At 40.5% G+C, this 23,612-nt stretch overlaps 1 protein-coding gene across 15 annotated transcripts in view; it reads left to right on the top strand.

Moving 5' to 3' along the window:
* atp2b2 (ATPase plasma membrane Ca2+ transporting 2) overlaps positions 1-23,612 on the top strand; it is a 115,901-nt gene that overhangs the window by 88,294 nt on the left and 3,995 nt on the right. For 12 of the 15 annotated variants that reach the window (XM_086199748.1, XM_086199747.1, XM_086199745.1 and 9 more), the window contains 12 exons: positions 880-1,094; positions 1,373-1,615; positions 10,917-11,158; positions 12,622-12,856; positions 16,916-17,095; positions 17,201-17,288; positions 17,539-17,645; positions 18,300-18,491; positions 19,028-19,241; positions 19,346-19,557; positions 19,681-19,788; positions 19,899-20,081. In XM_086199748.1, the coding sequence (XP_086055874.1) occupies positions 880-1,094; positions 1,373-1,615; positions 10,917-11,158; positions 12,622-12,856; positions 16,916-17,095; positions 17,201-17,288; positions 17,539-17,645; positions 18,300-18,491; positions 19,028-19,241; positions 19,346-19,557; positions 19,681-19,788; positions 19,899-20,081 (2,219 nt within the window). Of the gene's footprint in view, positions 1-879; positions 1,095-1,372; positions 1,616-10,916; positions 11,159-12,621; positions 12,857-16,915; positions 17,096-17,200; positions 17,289-17,538; positions 17,646-18,299; positions 18,492-19,027; positions 19,242-19,345; positions 19,558-19,680; positions 19,789-19,898; positions 20,082-21,663; positions 21,854-22,141; positions 22,192-23,612 lie in introns of all 15 variants that reach the window. The other 3 variants (XM_086199751.1, XM_086199749.1, XM_086199752.1) reach the window with 3 other exon arrangements.

Raw genomic sequence — 23,612 nt, 5'->3', positions numbered from 1 at the left:
TTTATACTTCACAAATATTTGACCATTTAAAAAGCAACTGAGCTTCTTCAGCTTTTTACAGTCCATATAATCAATACAGAGCAATTTCTCATCCCAAAGCAGTTCTTAAAATGTGATTTAAAGCAATTTATGGAAAAAAATGATTTGATGTCAAAAACAGTTGAGGAAGGTCTTTATCAGCAGGCATTTTTAGTAACAGATGCCCACATGGCAATATGCCCACATTGTGGGTGTCCTCTTATAACAGCAATAAAGTGGGATTAATGTTGAACATTGGCATGAAAAGGTGTGCGCACAAATCTTGAGAAATTAGGATCCTTAAAACTACCATAACAAAAACCCTCAAAATAGTTCTTAATTGCTGTAGAGGAGAAGAAGTCCTTGTTTTCACTGATGCTGTTACATCAGCCTGTCGGTCTGAGTGATGGAATGAGGACGGGGTGTCAGAACAATGAAATACTGTGGATGGATTAGCATACAGCCGGCACTAGAAGATCATAAGGCCCTCCTGCAGTTCTGCCAGAAAATATTTGGACTTTGTTCACTCTAGGGCCTGTGATTCTATAGCATGTGGGAATTATTGCTTCATCATTTTATCTGCCTTCTGTCTGACCAGGTATGTCTTTATCAATGATTAGAGATGAGGCCCAGACTATACTTACCTGCTGATGGCAGTTTTCTGATATTTTGAATGTTTTCAAATCATGGCTTGCATATGTAGTGTTGTTCAGATTTAATCGCTATCTTGAATTCATCTGTAACCAACCTGTAACCATAGCAACATTAGATAAATATTACATGGTTCTTGCACTCTCTCAGTTGAATTCAAGTTCTGTATTTTTTCATTGCTTCACTGATTTCTTTCTTCCCCTATCGCAGGTTTGCTTATGTCGGCCATCACAGTCATCATCCTGGTACTGTACTTTGCCATCGACAACTTTGTGATCCAGAAGCGCCCTTGGTTGACAGAGTGCACTCCCATCTACATCCAGTACTTTGTGAAGTTCTTCATCATTGGTGTGACTGTGTTGGTGGTTGCGGTGCCTGAGGGGTTGCCTCTGGCAGTCACCATCTCCCTGGCCTACTCTGTCAAGGTGAGCAAGAGCAAACATTAGGTCTACATATGTATTGAGGATTTACTGCTGTTGGAAGCGCTGTACAGCCTTGATTCCTGAACCGTTACTACAGTGCCTTCTAATTATATTGTAATGTACTGCACTGAATGACGGCATGATGAATATCAATTGAAAGTCAAGAGTGGAAACAGTACCTGCAGGAGTTCGTGGTTTCACATCCATGCAGCCACTTGATTAGTCAAACATTTTCAGTTTTGCATTGCTTTCTTGAGGATCTTATTGATTCTTACCAACAGAAAATGATGAAAGACAACAACCTGGTGCGCCACCTTGATGCATGTGAAACAATGGGCAATGCAACGGCCATATGCTCTGACAAGACCGGCACGCTAACCACCAACCGCATGACGGCTGTGCAGTGTTACGTTGGAGATGTGCACTACAAAGTGATCCCAGATCCTGGAGTTCTACCGCCCAAATCACTGGACCTACTTGTTAATTCCATTGCCATCAACAGTGCCTATACTACCAAGATTCTGGTAAGATATTTCTAATGGAATGCATATTGATGTTCTTCTACTCCATCTGGAGTGTTGAGGCCATTCTACAAGGGCAGTGATTCTTGAACAAATAACACTAGGAGTACTTTAGAGTACTTTGCAAGTACTTGAGAGTAATTTAAACCTCTGATTATTTAAAAATGGTAACAAAATTGCATTATTGCTAAAATGATTAGGCTATTATAAGTCCAGAAAAAAATTAATGTAAGGTTGATAACATTTCCTGGTCAGCATCTTATTTTCAAGGCATTCAACCTCAACTGATCCAGACTTTTGCGTGAGGACTGCTTTTCTGTATTGACTGATCAAAGTAAAGGAACAGACTGTCCCAGGAAAAGATTGCAGGTGTAGTTCAATGCAACTGCTGTCTTGGTGTTCTCCAAAGCCTTTTTTTTAGCTGAAAATACCACTCGTACTTCTGACAGTGTCCAGCTGGGAGTGTTTCAGAGTGCTTTGGAGGCGCAGCATTTTTTATTTTTTTTTCAGCTGAGAAGCATTGGTTGCTATGATACGGAATATCCACTGAAGTAAAAATGTCAGCACAAGGTAGAGTGCTTTTCTCTTTTCCTAACTCTGGATGAAATAAAGGCTGAGCTACAGACCCACCGATCTGTGTGGGTTGACGAGGAAATGTGAGGGAGGAATAAACGTCAGTTACGCAGCACCTGTACATGGAATTTTAGTTTGTCTTTTCATGGTAATTGTCCATCATCTCCTCCAATGTGATTTGATGGCTGGATTAAAAAAAAGTTTCAGTGATTAGAGCTGTATTTTACTTGAAGTTGGACAATTTTCAACTCTCTGTGAAAAAAAACCCCACCTCTTTGTACTGTTGATGTTTTTGGTACGGTGTAAAAACCATAAAAGATCTTCTGGCTTCAGGAACCTAACCACCTTTTTGGTGTCCATGTATGATTCAAAAACTTGCAAAATAATCTACAAGGTTGCTGCACAGCGCTTTATTTTACCTACTGTATTGTAGGCTCTTTTCCTCCAAGAAGTTAAGTACTTAGCTAGAAAAAATATTTCAAAGAGAGCACAATACTGAAAAATGTTTTAGTACCATGGCTGCAAGAGTTGAAGCGACGTGAACTCAAACTAGTTACATATTTGCATAATTTTATTGTGTGAATTTGAAATATCATGCACCTTCCTTTCTTATAGAGAAAATCAATGGCAGCAATCAACATCAATTTGACATCTCATCACAGAATTTCAGATATTGTACTTAATTCTACCAAAGCCTATTTGGTTGATATCTGTGTTGGGCTGCATGGTTTCCAGCTCTCTCTGTGTTACCAGTGAAACCATATGATGAGAGCATCCCTGAAACAGTGAGACAGTTATGCTATGCCTTCTTCTTGGCAAGCAGGCAGTTCTTGTCCTTGGCTGCTGCTTTGGATTCAGCAGGCATTCACTCAACTTGTCACCTTGAGAATGGTTGTGTAATTCTGTCTTATCTGATATTCAGAGCATAGCAGACTGTAATTGAATCCAGTCCGTCTAAGTGCTGGAGATGGTCTCTTGTTTATAGTGAGTTCAGGGAAGAGAACTTTTATTTAAACCAATTAGATCTGCAAGCTGGATGAAATAAGTAGATACATATACAGACAGAGAGGTGGAGTCATGCAGAAACCTGTTTGCATGGCTGTTTCATCAGTCCTATCAGTTCTTTTTAGATGATTTCTGTAATAAAATTTTCGGCAGAAACATCCTAAAGGCAAATATTACCATAGCAATGATCTTTAGTCCTCAGACTGTATTCTCACTTGCACAGACACAAATGGTGTGTGTATGTGTGTCATTACCCTCATAAACCCCTGTCGAGGCTATTCATTGATGGCTGACCAACTGACACAAGCCCTTATGGAGCTTACATGGAGAACGAGCTGAGCAGGCAGGACATCTGCCATACAAGGATCCCGCAGATTTCACTTCCTACCCCTCAAGGCTTGATCGCCGTCTTCGTGCAAACAGAGTGTTAGTCACGGGGTTTGTAAGATGGACTACTACACATTTGTGGCTACGCCCGTTTGAACTCTGACACAGAAGAAAGATTAAAGCCATGCGGTTACTTAGATGTGTGGCTCTCAAAGTTAATACCTCTATGCTCAACTGTATTCTCCTTTCATTGTAAGAGCTAGAGTATGCAGAGCTCTTCTCTAATTGCTTGAATAACACTCATAAAATTGCATTTGTTTTGACAAGTTGAGAACATTAATACACCATGAATTTCTCTCCCTGATATTATGTATTATATTCTTTACCTTACTTTTCCCGGCAACGTATTTGACATAGACAGGTTCCCAGAGAAAATGTTCTTGTTTGAATAAAGGTTTAATCATAACAACTAAAGGTTTAAATATTATAGCGAGATGACATCTGGCTAAACTGCAAAAAAGGTCTTGATTTCCAGTTTCATCTTCCTCCACTTGTCTTGATGCTATTAATGAATTCTGTTTTTGTTACCTTGCAAGGAAGCTGGATTTGTGAGGTTCAAGGTCACACAAGAAACCATCTTGCAGCTAACCAGTGTCCTTTGAGGAGATAGGGGTGTGGTTCAGGTGTGACGACAGCAAGACTGTTGGCCCAAAACAACACGAGTGACTCCTAAATACCTTAGCGTGGAATCTATATCAATTTCTTGATCCATGCTATAGGTGTGTCTGTTACATCAGAACTGGAGTATATTTCTTATTTGAAAGAAACTGTATTTGTATTTAACTGTATCATAGTTTTCATCCGCAATTGGAAATTGCTCAAATCACTTTTACCATGAAGTGTTGCTGAAGCCGTGAATCAGTTGCCTCAGTTTCCCTCTTTCCCTTTGCATTTCTCCACCTAGACGTGCTACAATAACAAGATGTTATCCCTTATGAAAAACCTTGAGGAATGCTTTGCAGCCTTACATCAGACTATTGTACCTCCATAGCAGCTTAGCTCAACAGAATTAAACACCGGCAGAGTGCAGCTTAGACTTGGTGGATTAAATAGCACATTAAGTCTGCTTTTTAATCTCCTCATTCATAAAATAGGTTACCTCATTCACCAAGGTAAGAAGCCTGGAGAAACTAAACCTGAGGCAAACTTGAAATGATAGATTACAATGCACTGTTGTGTTTCGTTGCACATGGATATTCTATTGATGCCTCTATCGTTAAATTTAGTAAATTTCCATTTAAGGTCATAGTCAGAATGTCTATGTAATGTTCTGAAGTATTTATTTGAATAAGATCCTGATGTTCAGCTGTGATCAGCCGCTAATGCCGTTTGTTGTGGAGAATGTTGTTGTTGTCTTTGTTGTGTTCCAGGGAAATGGAGGGATACTGGTTGCTCCTTCTGTCCACTCTGTGCTCTGTTTTTGGAACGTTAGATCAGCTGTCAGACTTTGGATGGGTTTCTTGTACAAATTTTTTTCTTTGTACTCAGTTAGCAGTGAGCTAATGTGGATTTAAAAGTCCCTCAAGTAAGAAAGTTTGCATCTACATACGCTTCAGTGGAGGTGCGAAGAGAGGGATTGATGCAGGAGCTGCAGTCGTCATACACTGGAGATATTCAGCTGAAGGATATGTGTGACAAAAGGATAGTCAAAGTTACTGACCCAACAGTTTTATCATAATATATTTCCCGTTGCTTCTTCTCAGCTAGAATTGTTGATTAATGATGTGAGTTTCTTCTGCCCATAGTCTTCTTTTTTCTTTTTTTTTACCATTTCTGTGTAGGCTTTAATTTCATGAGATGATAAAACAAAATGTATGAAGGCCTCATATTTATAAAATGGCATTTATGACTTTTTAAGGACCTGCAGACAGTTTGCTGTAAATTTATACTATATATTTTATATTAAAACTAATCTCAGGAGTAAGGAGTGCTTCTCCATTGTTCCTCTGCAACTGCATGAGCTCCCAAGCATGCATGTAGGAACACTACATACTTTACATGCATAAATATTCTACATAACATAAACCTTGTACCACCATGTCTATACATTAATTAGGAGCTCTTGATTGGAGGAGAGGAAGAAAGAGAAAACAAAACACAGAGGGACTGATGTAATTAGGGATTCGAGTTAATTCAGACACCATGATACAAAAGGGAGATTTATGAGGAATATTTAGTTCATCCCTCCCTGCTTCCCCCAGCCGCCCCCACTCCCTCAGTGCCACTCCAGCTCTGCAGTATGTTGGTTGGTTTGTTCTTATATAAGTGGCCAATCTTGTGGGATGCTATGGAAGTCTTTGATGGCCATCACACAAAAGCACAAAGGCAAAGAGGCAGGCTTTGATACCCGTATCAGTCCCGTTACTGCCTCTCTGGCTACATAATACGGCCACTGGTATAGCTCTGCTCCTTCTGTCAGCACATATTGACTCTAGAGTGGAGAAGACTCATCCTCCAGGGAGGAACGCACACACATTTACACAATGAACCCATACTCTCTTATACTGTACATGCTTAAAGATACTGTGCACACATGCATAAAAAGACAAAGTCACAAGCACATTCTTGACACACCAATTTGACTCTGACGTCAACTCAAAGAGATGTCATGCTTGCTACAGAGCAATTTGTGAATGGCTTTCAGTGACATCAATGAGCCGACATTATTTCAAAGGGACCTGCATCATCTCCAGTGGCAAAGGCCCAATAGAATCCCTTGTATTCTTGTCATGAGCTTTTGTTTCATGCACATCGTTTTTTGTTTTTTTTTCCATTATGTCTATTAACATTGTTCCAAGGAACAGTCTGTGTGTGTAGGCAGTGTAAAACCAGCAGATGCACACACCAGTGCACACAAATATCACTCAAGCATCCATCTGTCATATCTAGCATAGAGGTGCTGAGGATTCACAGGTGTATGTTCTCACAGCACAGTGGTGTTTGTTCAGCATGGCTGTCTCGTGTGCTTTCAACCACCCTCTCAAACCATTATTCCGGTCAAGACAAGAGAAACACATAAAACACTGTTATGCGTGTGAAGTAGGAGCCTGGGGATGAGGGGAAGGAGGAGTTACCGCGGCTCACTTTTTGGCAGAAAAATAGATCTATATAGAACATATGTGATGTTCGAATGTGAATCAGTCCATCTAAAAGAGATTAGCTATTCCTAATTAACATGCATTGGCTCATTCTTTTTTTTGCTCATGTATTTACTTATTTAGTGGTGAGAAGCAAGGTCCTGGAGGTCCTTTCGTCATCTGGACATTACTTGCTTGTTTTCACAACGTTGGACGAGAGATGAGTGTCTTGGATGTCTCGAAGCATGTTTGGAATGATTTTGGCCACTGAGACAGCAAAAGAGACACACAAGGAATTAATGAAAATCTCTTCTCTTCTCTTCTCTTCTCTTCTCTTCTCTTCTCTTCTCTTCTCTTCTCTTCTCTTCTCTTCTCTTCTCTTCTCTTCTCTCCTCTTCTCTTCTCTTCTCATCTCTTCAATTGCTGTGTTCAGCACTTGATTAGAGATTTGACAATGCTGCTGAGTGAAAAAGAGGGCGTCATCACATTAGAATGACAGTTCTTTGAAGATTCACAGGCACAAAGCTTTAATGGATCCCTGCATTTCCCTCACACATGACATGATAGATTTCATGCTTTCATTCACAGTGTTTCGAGTAGACATGGAGGACCAGTGCCACTAATTTCAGTGGAAGGTTGTGAGGTCAAAGGTCATAACACATATAATCTGCATTATTATATGAAATGATGCCATCATTATTTATCCATGGTTTCTTTCACAATAACCAGTCAAGTCTTCAGGAAAGTAGTCAGACATCTTGATTCAATTGGGAGATTGAGGTGTTGGTCCTTCCCAGAGTACACAATGATATTTGTGAATAGCTTTGCCAAGGCGGGATTAAAGATTTGGGCTTTCTATTTAACACAAATCACAGACCTTTGGCACAAAAACACACACAAAGAGACACACACACTCTCTCACACATTTGATAGTGCACATTTTGAAATTAAATTTGACTTTGAGACTTATGTCTTTCGTTGGAAAACTCACTGTCTGCAGTGGAAGGGCAAATAAAAGGAAGAGAATAGAGGAGACAAGTGTTTGAATTTGGAAGCTGACAGCCAGAAAGGGTCTGGACACAAATTGAAGAGAGGAAGGCAAAGTGAGGATTAATGCCAAATAAAAAAGGATAAAAGAAGATGAGAAAATTATACAAGGAGAGGGGAGAGAAACCATACTCGCGTGACAAGTGTCCTCATCTTCTACTGGAAGACCGCATTATTGCCCTCAAGCATGTCTCCAGGCCTTAGCCCAGTTGACTGGTACAGTCATGTGGTGGGCAGGAATATCTTCTAGTCCTACATGCAAAGAGCAAAGGAGAATGGAGAGGAGGGGGGTCCCTCCTTGTACAACACTGGGGAAACCGATAGTGTGGAAGAGTCAAAAGTCATCTAGATCTGAATGAGGCAGGGGGATAGAGAGAGTGCAATGAGTGTGACACAGGAGGGAGGGCAGGCCAGTGGAGTGAAAGGATAGAGGGTGAAAAGAAAATAGAAGAAAAGGGGTGGCAATGAAGAAAAAGTGAAGGAACAGGAGGCATGGATTAAGGAGAGCCCCAGGTGGAATAGGAAGTAAGTTTGCCAGCTCTCCCTCTGGCATATGTCCTTGCCTGCGGGAACACCCAAAGACCAGGGAGAGGGCAGCTGGTCCTCAGCCACGTCCAGGCCAGGACGTGCCAACGCTTGTCTGGTCATGCCAACGCTGGGCAGCGAATGCCAGCAACTGTCCTTGTATGCAGAAACTCACGTCAATCTCAACCTCAGCGGAATCCCTGAGGATGAAAGGCAGCAGCGAGCGTTGCTGTGTAGCAGTTGTTTATCTCCTCTGTTTTTATTGTTCATATCCCTGTGCTGGATTTCGCAGAAGTCCCCTTGATGTTTTTTTTGCAAAGCTCCCCCCAGATTGTAGAGCTGCCAAATAAATTTCACTTACATGTTCTGAATTTAGTTTCTGTTTCCCAGATACAAATTATGCATTTAGATGTAGCACATATTCAAATCTTGAATAAATATCTATTTGTATTTAGTATAATTTTTAAAAGATATATGAAATTGTTTCGTTTTTTTTTCCTGAAGTTAGAATTCTGGTTTAGCAGTTCATGGTTTGCTTCTCAGCTTGTGTTAACATCCACCCTGAGGTGTTGCCTCTGGCTTGTGGAGGCCCAATTATAAAGCATCCCTGATGACAACCCTGTGCCACAGTTGTTTCGGGTTGACTTTTTGAAAAGGATCCTTTCAAAAATGGTCAATTTTGATTTTTAAACTTACAGGAAACATTTTAATAGACAGGAGTCTGTGCCAATTCTTTTATCAGTCTATGATCAACATCATTACATTGAGATATGGCACACAGAAATACCAAAGACGAATACCTGAAGAATGTTGTGCGTGCAATTCCTTTTAGTCTGTGAATGTGAATCCCAATTTACCAAAGAAGTGTTTTTTAATTCTCACATATGGCGTCGTATTTGAAAGACGGTTGTATTGGAATTTCAACAAAACAGAGCTGGAGTTTCACCAAATTTTGGCACATGAGCACACAGTAACAGAAAGACATATACAAATGAGCACAACCCTTGAAGTTGAAATTAATTTGTGAGAAACCACTAAGTCAGAGGAACAGAGCATTAAGCACTTGAATATTTTTTATGAAGGCTCTTAAACAAAATATGTTTTATTTAAGGTCATAATTCATATTGTTTACTACTTTCACTTGTTTAGTGTGTTATTCTGTTTCCTAAGAGCTTATTTTCCTAAACCCGTAGCTGACAGTGTGGATGAGGTCATTTCTCCATCCTCTCATTAGCCAATGACAGTGTCTCCTTGATGTAATCATTGGTCATTAGGAAAGAGCATTAACTTTGTTATTTACTGCAAACTCAGTATAAAGTATTTATACTCCTGTCTATGTCTGTAAGACACACAGTTGAACATTAACCAGATATGTCCAATTACTAGGTGAACATGAGCCAGTACTCTGATTGGGTTTTAATGATTAATGAGATTTTAGATGACTTTCATTCTCGCCTTCTCAGCTGGAACCTCTGGCTCATAGCAGCTGCAGCTAAGGGGGCGTGTATTTAAGCCTGAGCCTAAATAAATCAATATCCATTGCTCCATTTTAAAAGCAGATACATCAGGTACTTAAAAATAAACAACAAAACACACTTGTAGAGTATAGTGCTCTAACTCCAAAAGTTGCTTCGAAGCAAATTATACAAATAAATCCTAGTTGATAAAAGGAACTGATGATAATTCTTCCTTTTCTTTTTCATAAGAATGAATGACGTGGCTGGATTGAATAAGGAGCAGACTAAACTAAGTGCTCCGTTTATACGGAGTAAGAAAATAATTCAGCTCAAAGACGCCTTGTGTAATTGGGCTTATTACTCTGCTGATCACCCTGTTGGGGATCTGAGGTTTTAATGATGTTCATAATTTATATCCCTGTACCAGTTGGAGGTGTGCACTAGTTGAACCTGCTATGTGGGATATAGGAGGGGTGGTTGAATAACACAGCAGACCACGGTTACTCACAGACTTCAAGCGCTATGGTCTTGATATTTTTATCTGTCTTGAGAGACTCTGCTGAATCCATTGATATACATTTTGTTGGTTTCCAAAAGTTGGGAAATACAGTGAGTTGGGGGGGGGGGGGGGGTTCTTCTGAAAACCCTGATTTGACTCAAGATTGGAGTCTATGAGACAGTTGGAGGTTTCTCCTCTCGGTCACTGAAGGAGTGAAATGTGTGAATCTTTTTCCTCCGATAAAGATGTGAAAGACACATTTGCCTGTGTAAAGAGATGTGTGTGTGAATAGTGACATTTGTTGCTGTGAATTAAACACTTCTCCCATCCTGGCTGTGATGGCACCCACTCTAGCCATGAAACATTCTACCAGTTAACACTGGAATATTTAAGAAAGCTAAAATTAATGTGTGTACCCGCCCAGTGATTCAGGACTCAGATATGCACCAAAATTCACAGGCTCTTCCTTGGCAAATGCTCCACATCCCGTCTGATTTGATTGAAATTTGTACAGTAGTTTTTGCATAATCCTGCAACCTACTTCGAGAAGGTAATAAGTTCATCCATGTTTGATTCCATCTATTTCATTTCCTGCCCCCACACAACCCAACCTTTCATATTTCATGGTATTGCAGCAAATATCAGGCTGAAAATAGAATTGAACATCTGAAAATCTGTGTGTGTGTGTGTGTGTCTCTCTCTCTCTCTCTCTCTCTCTCTCTCTCTCTCCCTAGCCCCCAGATAAGGAAGGCGGTCTGCCGAAACAGGTGGGCAACAAGACAGAGTGTGGCCTCCTGGGATTGGTCCTGGACCTGAAGCGAGACTACCAGCCAATAAGAAATCAGATCCCAGAGGAGAAGCTTTACAAAGTCTACACCTTCAATTCTGTCAGGAAGTCCATGAGCACTGTCATCAAATTGCCTGATGGGAGCTTCCGCATGTATAGCAAGGGAGCGTCTGAGATTGTCCTCAAAAAGTAAGTCTTGCTTTGAGATTAAAATGAGACATCTGGGTAATGAAAGTGCCACGCACAGACACGTGGAAAGTTATGCTAGCAACTACTGTACTTTTACTAAAGGCACAGTGGGTTCAGCTTGAGTGCATTATGAAGATGCAGCCTAGAGCACTTTCTGTGCACTGAGTGGGTTGTGTTTGCACCAAGAGGTCATGCGTTTGTGTGTCATTGTACAGTACATTACATTATACTGACAAATGAATAATTATGTGAAATGAATTTACTCTCCACTCCAAAGTGCTCTTTGGATACCAAATGGTATCAATATAAAATTGAATTTACTTTGTTTTTGTTGCATTGATGCTGTGGCTTTCATGTAGGATTATCTACACATTTTCCCCAATCTGACAGAAATCAACTGACATTTGCATAAATTAGCCTTCATTTTCAAAAAAGCTCACAGTACAACAGTTGAGTTCAATCCAGCTCTTTGTGTGGCTCCATACACCTGTTTCCTTTTCATTCGCACGTTCATGTGTTTTGCTAATGAGAAATCCATTTAGCGTAGATCAAATTTGGACATCCTTTGACTACAATAATAACAATGTTTTGGCGGTGCTGCTGGTCTGCTCTAATGGTTCAGAGGATCAGGCTATCAAGGACCCTGCATGCATAATCACACAACATGGCTTGAGTTTGTACACATGGAGAATTAAAACTTGTTATTTGCAGATAATCCATCTCTTTATATTTAATTGCTAGGGAAATTTTGGCATGTAGTTGAACTGAAGTCCATGTCTTTGCTATTTCTGTCTTCTTGAGAGTTTGGTCACATAGCTTGAGCTTCATCAGCATATAGAGTACAGCTGGCCAGCATGAAGTTTCTTTTTTTCTGTACTTTTGACGTGGTTTTTTTTTTTTTATTTATTTTTATTTATTTTTTTACCTTGCTCGGATCACCTTTTTCATAAAATAATCTGATGTCAAGGTCAGTTTCTTTGAGCCTTCAATCACATTACATTCTTTATCAGTAGTTTTAGTCAAATATGAATTATCCACAAATAGTTTAATACCCACAAAGACGTGTGTTGTGATTTCTAAGTCGGCATCTGGAATATTAATCAAGGTCAAAGCCTCTAACTGCATTAATCACTCACTGTGTGAAGCTACACCATTATGGTTTGGGTCCACAGCCGGCACTTTATGGTAAGAGGACCAAAGCACCTTAAGTGCTGTATCTTTCTCTGGTTAATACTCCCCATAGATGCATGTTTGCCCTCTAAGCTGCCTCTTGGTGGAGAGTTTTGGGCCCTGTAGCTCACTGAAACACGAGATCAAGTGATCTATTGCTAATAATACAAATTGAAAGCATAGCCTAGTTTTATGTCAACCATTTATTCTGTTTTTTAATTTTGTGTCTTACTTTTGTTCCATAAAACAAACATTGCAGTTTGAAATGATTTCCACCTTACCCTTAACCGCAGATGCAACCATATCCTGAATGAGGTGGGCGAACCAAGGGTTTTCCGTCCACGGGACAAAGATGAGATGGTGAAGAAGGTGATCGAGCCCATGGCATGTGATGGCTTGAGAACAATATGTGTGGCGTACCGTGACTTTACCAACAATCCCGAGCCTAACTGGGAGGATGAAAACAACATCCTCAATGATCTCACAGCCATCTGTGTTGTTGGGATAGAAGACCCTGTTAGACCAGAGGTAGGAGACTCTGATTTATGATATAAATACTGTAATGATTGAGGCGAATTGTGGACATGCATGCTAGAGGATGAGTAATGGTATCGTTTTATCTCAGGGTTTGAAATATGAATGAAATTTTCTTTTTCTTTTTGTTTTTATAACCTTTGTGTTCTGTGAAATCCACCAATAACCATGATATGATAGGCATCAGTGTTCAGTTTTAAGTAATGGAATGGAAAACATCTTATAAAGCACATGCGGTAAAAGCTTCTTTCTTGGCCAGGACCACACACCTCCACCAGGTTTGGTCACAGTTTGGCTTAAACTGTAGTTTTTGAGTAATCCTGCTGGCAGAGAAACAAGCGCTACTGAAAATATGACCTCCTTGAACTAGTTAATAAAAGTGAATGTAGAGAAGACCAGGCGAGAGGAGAAGGTGAGAGTGTCACACAGATATTAATCTGAGTTACATCAGCTACGGTCATATGATCGCTTCCTTGGTAGAAATGTTTGAAGTGATGCAACGGAAACAATGGGTGAACAAAGCAACAGGAACCTGCACAGTGTGAGTGAGCTATGTCAGAGACGTGTCATGTGCCATATGAAAGGCTTGTTGACATTTCGGTGTGTTTATGACCAGCTGCATCACAAAAAGATTATCGATTGAAATACACACTTCAGTCAGTGAATGCACTTTAGCAGACCAGACATTCTGCATGTGCTATTTAGATTTATGTGGCTTCATTGTTTGTGGAACATAAAGTTGTCACTTTCATGTTTTGCAGTTGTAATGTGTATTGTACTTCTAGTGCTCTGGAACATGCAATTTCTGGATCAAACAGTCTAAGGACAGTGTGCAGACAGACTGCTGGATTAATAGTCAGAGAGGGAAGAAAACAGGCTAATATGTTATAGTAGATGCATTTTTTTTTTAAAGAAATAACAACATGTCATGCAGTACATAAACACATTCAGGAACAATTTGAAGAGGATATTTGTGCCACAATTAATGAAATGTTAGCTAGGTATTTCTGAAATATCATATTCATGAGAACTGGAGGGATGTGATGTCACAGCTTGACCTTCTGACCAAAAGGGAATCTGTAAGTCCAAGTGTACATGGGTACCCAATTCAAAAACGATTCCCTCGGGTTCATCTTGAGATATCATCTCAACAAGAAGGGGACGTATGGACAACCAGAAATCATAATACTTGGAATACTGGAGTGGCATGCAGGCATTTGAATAGATTACATGACAGGACTTTGTTTGTTTTGTAAAAAACTGAGTTAGATTCTGAATATGTTGATGCAGTTGCTGGATTCATCCAAGGTTGAGTACCTTCCACTAGAATTCCCCTTAAGAAAAAGTATCCGTACAGTAGGAAAACTCACCTCATTTTGACATTTCTTGTATCTGCCATGCAGGTACAGGAGAGAAAGAAGTTAACTGACTACTGCATTATTTAACGTCTCCTTTTCATCATTTTTCCATCCCCCTCCACACTAACAAAGCCACCCATTCAACCTTTCCCCTTTTCTCTATTCCACCTCTGTAATGTTGGCTTGACTTTCACCTCTCTCTGGTTGCCCTCATTTTCTTTTAATGCTGCCTGTCTCTATCTTTCTCCCTTTCTGTCTACCTTCCTGCCTGAATTAGACTGATCAGTATAGACGCAGATCAAAATAACTAAGCACAGTAAGAAGAAGCGGAAACTCTTGCTGTAAAATTCAATAAGCAAACTAATATATCTCACTGAACCAGAGGAGCAAACAAAAATCCACTTATATAATGTTGTGTTTTGACAAAAAACACTCAGTTGACCTAATCTACTGCATCATTTGTGATTATCACAGTGCCTTGCGTTGCTCCGAGCCCCGTATTTTGTGGAATTTCCCAAACACAGCAGTCACTGGCATATTTCAGTAACCGATGGAGAAATGCAAGAGGCAATATTGCTCTGGCTTATGTTGGAAATGAGCTGACTTTACCCTCCGCTGAAAAGGTCAACATACTCTTGCTTTGTTTGTTGGTCTCTAATTTGCTTTTCAAGAAAGCAATGTTGTTTTAATAACTATCTGGTCTTTAGGTTTGCTCCAGAGACAGGGAGGAATGAATGAGTGAACTGAAAAGAAAAACTGATTGAAATGGGGATATAACAGACCGCGGGAGGAGAGGGACGAGTAAGGAGAGAAACGCACGATGAGCAGAATGTAAGCAGATCTGTATTAGAGACACTAGAGGCTTGTTTTTCAGTCTCACCTACTAGCCTCCTACCCTCTTCCTCTGGCAGGCCAGATTGTATTTTTAATAAGCCTCCACTTCTCTCCTCTCCTCTTCTCTCCACCTCCTCTTTCGGATGACCAGTCAACTGGAGCAGTGGGAATACAAAGAAAAAGAGTCAAACAGACAGCTGGAATGACAGATAGATAGATGGCAATGTGATATCTTGATAACGATGAGTCAGACAGAGAATAGAGAACATACTACTACTAATGCATTACTGATGAAGTCATCTGGCTTGTGCTTTTTGTTCTGTCTGTTGTAATTAACAGGTAATTACTAATAGGGTTTAAGTGTGATTACCGATTTTAGGACTCTGATAGGACACTGATAGGAATTGGGTAAGACAGAGAACAACTGAGACAGTCATTGTTATTTTACCAGAGTCTTTATAGATGGCAGGTTCATTACAACACAGCAACACAGCAAGGTAGCCGGATAGGGAGAAGCAGGCAGGTGAAGATCAATAAACTAGAAAAATTTGAGATGAAGAAGAAGGTTAGAATGTCCAATACTGAATTGTCCCAGAGACAGAAGGGTACATGGACTAAATACATTGATAAATGCTGTAGAGGGAAACAAGGGAGGACAGGCAGTGAAGGCAGTCCTGTATCCTGTACCCCCAGAAACACTCAGTGTCCTGGTGTGTACCCATCTACCGTCACTGATGGTGCTAGCACCACTAGTGGCTAGGCTAGCACCCCTAATGTTAACGCGGTACTGGAAGCCCCGGAGCAGATGGTTTCAACAGTACTCATAATATTATTTTGTAGCGTGTAAAAGTGTTCTTCATAATAGTCTATTAATTGCTTCTTTTGTCCATCCAACAGTGCAAAACCCAGACTCTTGATTTAATGTCGTCAATGACAAAGTCAGCAAATCCTAATGTTTAAGACTCAGAAACCAGCAAATGTTTGAAACTAATAATCACGATCACAGTTGTTGCAGCTCTACTCATGTTAGAAATATTGAAATTATATTGCTTTTACACATCATCCTAAAAATGAAGGCTGTTTTTCTCCAGCTGGTTTCCCCTTGATATATTTCTGTGATTTGACTGGACATAACAACATCAAAGAGATTAATTTTATGTTTCATAATAACTACTTTAAAAAGCTAATCTTTAAAGCGATGCAACAAACTGATAACATGAAATTAAAAGTAGGATGAAATCCCAACTATTTATATTGCTGTAACCTCCAGCTCATTAAAAACCTGCCCTCCTCCACTGTATAGATTGGCTTTTTAATCCACTCCCTTTCCACGAGTTAAATCCTTCAGCCTTATTTGGCAGGTTCATGTACAACATGTATACACATTACGCTGTTGGATGACTTTGGTCTTGTGTTTGTGAGTAAAAGCATGCTCCCGTGTGTACAGTATGAGCAATTTACCCAAGTGACTTAGTTGAAAGTAAATATATTCCTGCCTCTGTGTCTGTTTGCAAGTGGATGTAAGTTGCTGTTACTGCATGTGCACACTTTGTTTATGTGTGGGTTTGGAGAGCAGAGCTCGCCCACACTGACCTTTGTCAGAAGAGGACATGTTTCGGATTGCTTGCTGGTTCTTTATTAATCTCTGTGCGTGTGTGTGTGTGTGTGTACATAGAGATACCTATAAAAACACACACACGTATACATATATTAATATATATATATATATATATATATATATATATATATATATATTTTACATTTATTTTTGGGGGGGTTGTAAAAGGGTAATAATTAATAAATGATAATAAATAAAATTCCCTTCAGATGTTGTGGTTTTTGTATTTGTGCCTTGCTGTAGGTGCCCGATGCCATTCAGAAGTGCCAGCGTGCAGGCATTACAGTACGCATGGTGACGGGAGATAACATCAACACAGCCAGGGCTATAGCCATCAAATGTGGTATCATCCATCCTGGAGAGGACTTCCTCTGCATTGATGGAAAAGAGTTCAACAGGAGGATCCGCAATGAGAAAGGAGAGGTAACTACTGTCATCAAGAGGAGCAAAGAAAGGTGACACTTCAACAACCAATCAATTGTCCTCTTTCTTCTGTCTGTTTTTGTGGACGTTCTTCTGAATAATTAGGTGGAACAGGAGCGAATCGACAAGGTTTGGCCTAAACTCCGTGTCTTAGCCAGATCCTCCCCAACCGACAAACACACACTCGTAAAAGGTGAATGGTTTCATAAATTCACTTTTGTTACTGCTGATTACTGTTTTACATTTTTCCATCATTCTTCTTGACAACCACGCACACTTACCTGTGATTATTATGACTCATACAGTTTATGAAATAAACTAGAGGTGAATTTCCTTATTTCAGATGCCATACATAAGTGTACCATTCTGGCAAAATAGTATTATGTTTGTGTGTTTGTCCACATGCACGCATGTGTGCATGTGTGCATGTGTGTGTTTGACAGGCATTATTGACAGTACCATGGCAGAACAGAGGCAGGTGGTGGCTGTAACAGGAGATGGGACCAACGATGGACCTGCACTAAAGAAAGCAGATGTTGGCTTCGCCATGGTGAGCAACCTGAGGATTTTTTTTCCCCCCTCATCTTTTTATTCCGTTTTAGGACTGAGATTGATCTCAGTCATCATCTGCTGATATCCTTCTCACCTCTGCAGTATTTAGGGTTTCCTCTTAGACGCCCTACAGGTTTCTAGCTGTGTAGATTAGGAGCTCCCCCTAGTGGAGGTCTTGTCACACAGTGTCTCTGAGGTAGATTTCTCAGATGTTTTACACTACAGACTCACTCAGACCCTGATCCAACCCCTGGAATTAATTACTTTTTATTTACTCCTTTTTGACTCCTGTAATGATTGGTTTATTAATTCACCCCTCAGTGACTGACTGTCAAGAGGGATACAGAGCATTCTTGCCATTTTCCTGTCGTCAAGCCCCCTAGAGGCACACTGATTTAGTCTTAATCATTATTAAGATAAGATAAACCATTACTCGTTCCTCAGTGGGGAAATTGGAAATTAAACACCATCATCATCCTCATGCCCAGTTTCCCTGGTACCAGCACACTGAACCCAAGTCAGATATTTATGTTACGCAGCAGATAAAGGAAGAACACAATATGATGCAGTAAACAATCAGTAATTGATGAGCCTTTGTGGATGTGTAATCGTACTTGATTGATCTGACTACACCTTCTCTCCACTCCTCCAGGGTATTGCTGGTACAGATGTGGCCAAGGAGGCGTCAGATATCATTCTGACTGATGACAACTTCAGCAGCATCGTCAAGGCAGTGATGTGGGGCCGTAACGTCTATGACAGCATCTCCAAGTTTCTGCAGTTCCAGCTTACCGTCAACGTTGTTGCTGTCATAGTGGCTTTCACTGGCGCCTGCATCACACAGGTCAGAGGGGGGTTTGTGTGTGTGTGTGTGTGTGTGTGTGTGTGTGTGTGTGTGTGTGTGTGTGTGTGTGTGTGTGTGTGTGTGTGTGTGTGTGTGTGTGTGAACATGTGATAAATAAAGATATAAAAATAATCATCAGGAGAGTGCCTCACAGCACGGTATATTGTCACAGAGACACCAGTGGAAACACTTCATCCCACAGCTATTAACACTTAGTTACACCGTTGTAGGCGGCACCGAGGAAAAGATACATTACAACAAATCAGGTTGCTCTTTTCACACTACAAAATTATATTTAACACTGGTATATATAGATATCTGTCCAGCATGAAAATAATAATTTGAAAAATTGCCTGTGGCTTGAATTTAGCACTATTTTGGGATTTTATGGTACCACAAATAAGATCTGAGTCCAAAAGGGGCTCAGTGGTTCTCTTGCTTGAATGAGTTCCTTGTTAAAGCCCCACGTATTATAATTAGTTATCATCCTTGTTTGCTTTGACAGCACTGATGCAGTGGCTTTGTTATTGTTTCAGGACTCTCCTCTGAAGGCGGTACAGATGTTGTGGGTCAACCTGATCATGGACACGTTTGCATCTCTGGCCCTGGCCACCGAGCCTCCCACAGAGTCTTTGTTGAGGAGGAAGCCATATGGTCGTAACAAGCCTCTCATCTCCAGCACAATGACAAAAAACATTTTTGGACATGGCGTCTATCAGCTCATCATCATCTTTCTCCTGCTCTTTGTTGGTATGGACCATCATTTGCTTCAACCAGGGTTCTGCACTACAATGTTGTGGGTTCATAGGTAACAGCATCCTACTAGAGTAACTGTGTTTTCCTCTCCACTGTAGGTGAGAAGATCTTTGACATTGACAGTGGCCGTAACGCCCCTCTTCATGCTCCTCCATCTGAGCACTACACCATCATCTTTAACACCTTTGTCATGATGCAGCTCTTTAACGAGATAAATGCCCGGAAAATCCACGGAGAAAGGAATGTCTTCGAAGGTATCTTCAGGAACCCCATCTTCTGCACTATTGTTTTTGGAACTTTTGCTGTACAGGTAAGCAGGTACAAGTTATTCTTTTTCATTAAACGATTCTTCCTTTTGGATACATTTTTCTCATTAGTAGTTTTTCTAGTCTGTCTAATTTTTGTGGTCTGACTTGTTCTTTTTTTCATGCAGATTTTGATTGTGCAGTTTGGAGGGAAGCCATTTAGCTGTCAGCCTCTGGACCTTGAAAAGTGGATGTGGTGTGTTTTCCTCGGGTTAGGAGAACTTGTCTGGGGACAGGTAACACACAAGCTCATCTGCCCTCTTATGTCCCCAGCTCACTTTTTGACTCAATTCTTGCGAGCTTTCTCTATGACTCAACACTGTCTTCTCTCTTCTCTGTCGGTTAGGTGATAGCCACAATACCCAATAGCAGGTTGCGCATCTTACGGAGGGCAGGCCAGTTAAGTCAAAAAGATGAATTACCCGAGGAGGATGTAAATGAAGAAAACGAAGAGATCGACCACGCAGAGAGGGAGCTGAGGAGAGGACAGATCCTCTGGTTCAGAGGACTCAACCGCATTCAGACTCAGGTGAGGACACAAGGTCACAAGTTCAATTCCCATATTGCAACCTGCTGTTTTATTTCACAGATAGGAGAATTGTATTTATTATTAATCATTGATTTTGCTTTAACAGGACCACTCTTTAGAAAGACAAAGAAAGTTCCTGTTTCAAATTTTGAATCCATGTGCGATTTTGTTTAGCTAATTATGCAGCAGAAGGTAAAATTTGTTTTACCTTTGGATCACTTAAGCAAGCAGCTGTCATGTAGTCATTTCTTTTTGCATGATAGCTTCATTTATGTATGCCAGAAATGCAAGTCTATGTTGCTTATGTTAGTCAGTGACAATGCTGGAATTATTTTAATCTCAAGATGATTTACTTGCAGTAGGTCCGCAGAAATGCAGGTCTGGGTCAGTGGTGTGAACGCCAGTGTGGACCTGTGGAAGATCAACAGTTTCACTGTGATGAACTCTGCAGACCGTTGTCACTGTGATAGTCAAGGCAGTTTTGCTTGTGTGTTTAATAATTTCATCTTGCCAGTGTTTCACTGATGGTCCAGAGGGAAACATTCCCCTAAAGAGTACCATGGAGCTGCACCCTACAGAGGCACCCAAACCTGGTTAAGAGATCCCAAAAATTAAAGGTTGACAAAAAGATGGAAGTACTGGGGGGGGGGACTGTGGTCCATTGTAATTTGAGTCTTATATTCGCAGGTCTAATCATTGGTTACCTCCACTAATATCAGATGAATATCCATGAAAATTCTGAGGCATATTCACACTGCTAATATTTGGGTCGAAACTTTTGACATGATCTGGTTAAAAAGGGTCTACATATCAGAATAAAATGGCAAACAAAACTTTACTCAGCAAACATCCATCGCTTCTTCAGTTTTATGTTGCACACTTGTGGTGCAACACAATCCTTTATAATGAGCCATTAAGGACACTGCGGCAAAACAGTTAACTTGTATATAAACTCTCTAAATGTCTGACTGCGCATTTAGATGATACTAAATTCTTAAAATTACTGGCCAGAGATACAAAACCTTTCCAAAGTACAACTTCAGGTTTTTTTTTTCTCTCTCTACTTTTATTAAAATCTTCTAAGGGTCGGATCAACTAATTTACCAAAACGCAAATTTTCCTTTATTCAGATGTTTTTATTCTGTCTTTAGAATCTTTGCTTCCAAATACCAGATACAGTAAGATTTGTTTTGGATTGTATACTCAAAAAACTGAAGGAAAAAAAAAATACTCCTCAAAAAAAAAAAAACAGAAGTAATGTCCCCAAAATTTGAAGTAATACCATTTATAGTTTTCCTCAGACAGAAGTATTTCCAATGAAAACAACTCTGACATTAATTAACCCAACGCTGTCTACACGATGAGGTACTGTAGGAGTCCGATATCTTATTGTAATTTAGATGAACCAGCCATAAAACTTTAATTCACCATGAATTTAAGGAGGTGACCCAGCAACCTGACCCTAGCTGTCCCCCCATCGATTCATGATTGAAACACTTTGTTCCCCATTTACCACCAAAATCATCCAGCCAGTCAACCTGCGTTGCCATTTGTCCTCTTCTGTCCCGCTCTCCCCCCACAGATTGAAGTAGTCAACACCTTCAAGAGTGGCACCTCCTTTCAGGGGGCGGGAGCTCTGAGACGCCAATCATCCACCACCAGCCAGACCCAGGATGTAACCAATGTTTCTAGTCCTAGTCACGTGTCCTTGTCCAATGCCCTTTCCTCTCCTACAAGCACTACTGCTGCTACTGCTCCTCCCACTACTGGCCGTGAGTCAGAACTCTGTCAGTCTGCTTCTCTGTTTGTTCTACTTCAGGGATGCCATCCCGTCAAGAACAAGGCTGATTATACTTTAAACACATTACTGTCCTTCTCCATTTGTCGGTTGGCATCTCTGAAGATGTGTCTTTTTCTGTCTTGCTATCTGCTTTTTTTCATTTTCTCTCTTTTTTGTGTCTTTTTTGCTGCTCATACTGGATTTCAAATTCATCTTGATATCTCCTCCCATGCTTGGGTGTACTGTCCTCTCATTGGTCAATGTGTGTTTGTTTCCCCAGAGTGCTAGGACCGCAGGACTAAGGGTGATACCCACGGCGTGACATTTCAGGTTGTGAGTTTGTCTCCCTCTGCTCATCCCGCCCCACACACCCCCATCACATCCTCCCATCCTCCCATTTTATGTCTTGACAGACATTACTATGAACTAATTCCAACTCAACAAGGGACTGAGTAAACATTCAAGTATAAGTTGCAGTGCTGTTACCTGTGGCTTTGCGCTGGCAAATCACAGTGAATTAAACTGAAGCTTCATTTGCTGGATGTTTTATATATAATCCAAGACAAAGGAAGCTACATTATAGTTCATCGAACAGATCCCATCGTAAGAAAATCAAAAGGGTTAACATGTCAGTGTGGTGTTCTTCGTATTATAACTGAAATATGTTCATTGCTGAGCATATTTGAAGCTGCCATGCACCAAAGTCAGTCTCAAAAACACTGATTCAGACAGGAAAAGTTTATAAATTCCACCTCTAAGGAACCAATCCCGTCAACTGGTGGGGTTATTCTTTTGTTGCTTTTCATACCATTAGCGTATTATAGTGCTGCAGTGAGGTAAGAGGCCACGGCTTGAATCAGAAAGCAGGATTCATGGATTAGTGCGGTAACTTCAGGTTCAACCTAGGATTTTCAACAAGCTATATCACCATGGTATTTTAGACCAGACCAGATTAAGATCAGTATAAGAGATCACAATGTGAAACAACAATGCCAGTTGGTTCTCTTGCCACATCCCTGGAGAGATGTGTGCAGACCTGCAGTTGGCTTTTATCAAACCAGCTCACCTAAAGATATCCCAGATTTGATGCACTTGCTACATGGCACTGGCCTCTGGTGTCGTATCAGTGGCTTTCTACTTTTAGCTTTCAGTTTTCTGGAAAAAATGGCAGTGATCTGTTACTGTTTCAGGCTGCAGAAGCTGCTACTGCTGTGTTTTGCTATTTTGTAGAGATCAGTGTTGGGCAAAATATAAAACTAGCAGATCATATTGTTGGCACGTTTAATGAGCAGAGTCAAAGATGAGCAGCAGCTGAATATCCAAAGATAGAAAAAGACTAAGGTTTCAATCTACAGTCATTTAAAGGCATGAATGTATTCAAAAATGAATAACAGCGGGTCTCTGATACAAGCGGGGATCCCAAATGGTGCAACCCAAATGAAGCTCCTGAGGGGGCACAATCAAGGACTGCCTTTGCTCATTGCTTTTGTTCAGCCTGATATCCTCTTCGCTCTTTCTCACTTGAGCACACAAAGATGCTGAAAGACTTCTCCTGGATCGATTCACTCTTATCTGCTTGATGAAAATCAAATGTACCTCCGCTCAGGGTGTCTGGAGTCACAGTGAAGCGATGTACCAATAATTCATCCCATCTTGTTGCTTCATACTGTCGGTGTAGTTGACTGTCATGTTGCCATAGTTACGGACACAGATCCTATGCAGCAGCAAATTCAACTCCCACTGTTTTCTGA

This window comes from Aulostomus chinensis, chromosome 3 (genome assembly GCF_037954235.1).
Source record: "Aulostomus chinensis isolate RoL2024-O1b breed Wild chromosome 3, RoL_Achi_v1.0, whole genome shotgun sequence".
In the NCBI taxonomy this organism is placed as follows: Eukaryota; Metazoa; Chordata; class Actinopteri; order Syngnathiformes; family Aulostomidae; genus Aulostomus; species Aulostomus chinensis.
The sequence above is the reverse complement of the archived record's forward strand: the minus strand, read 5'-3'. Positions and strand labels throughout refer to the sequence as shown.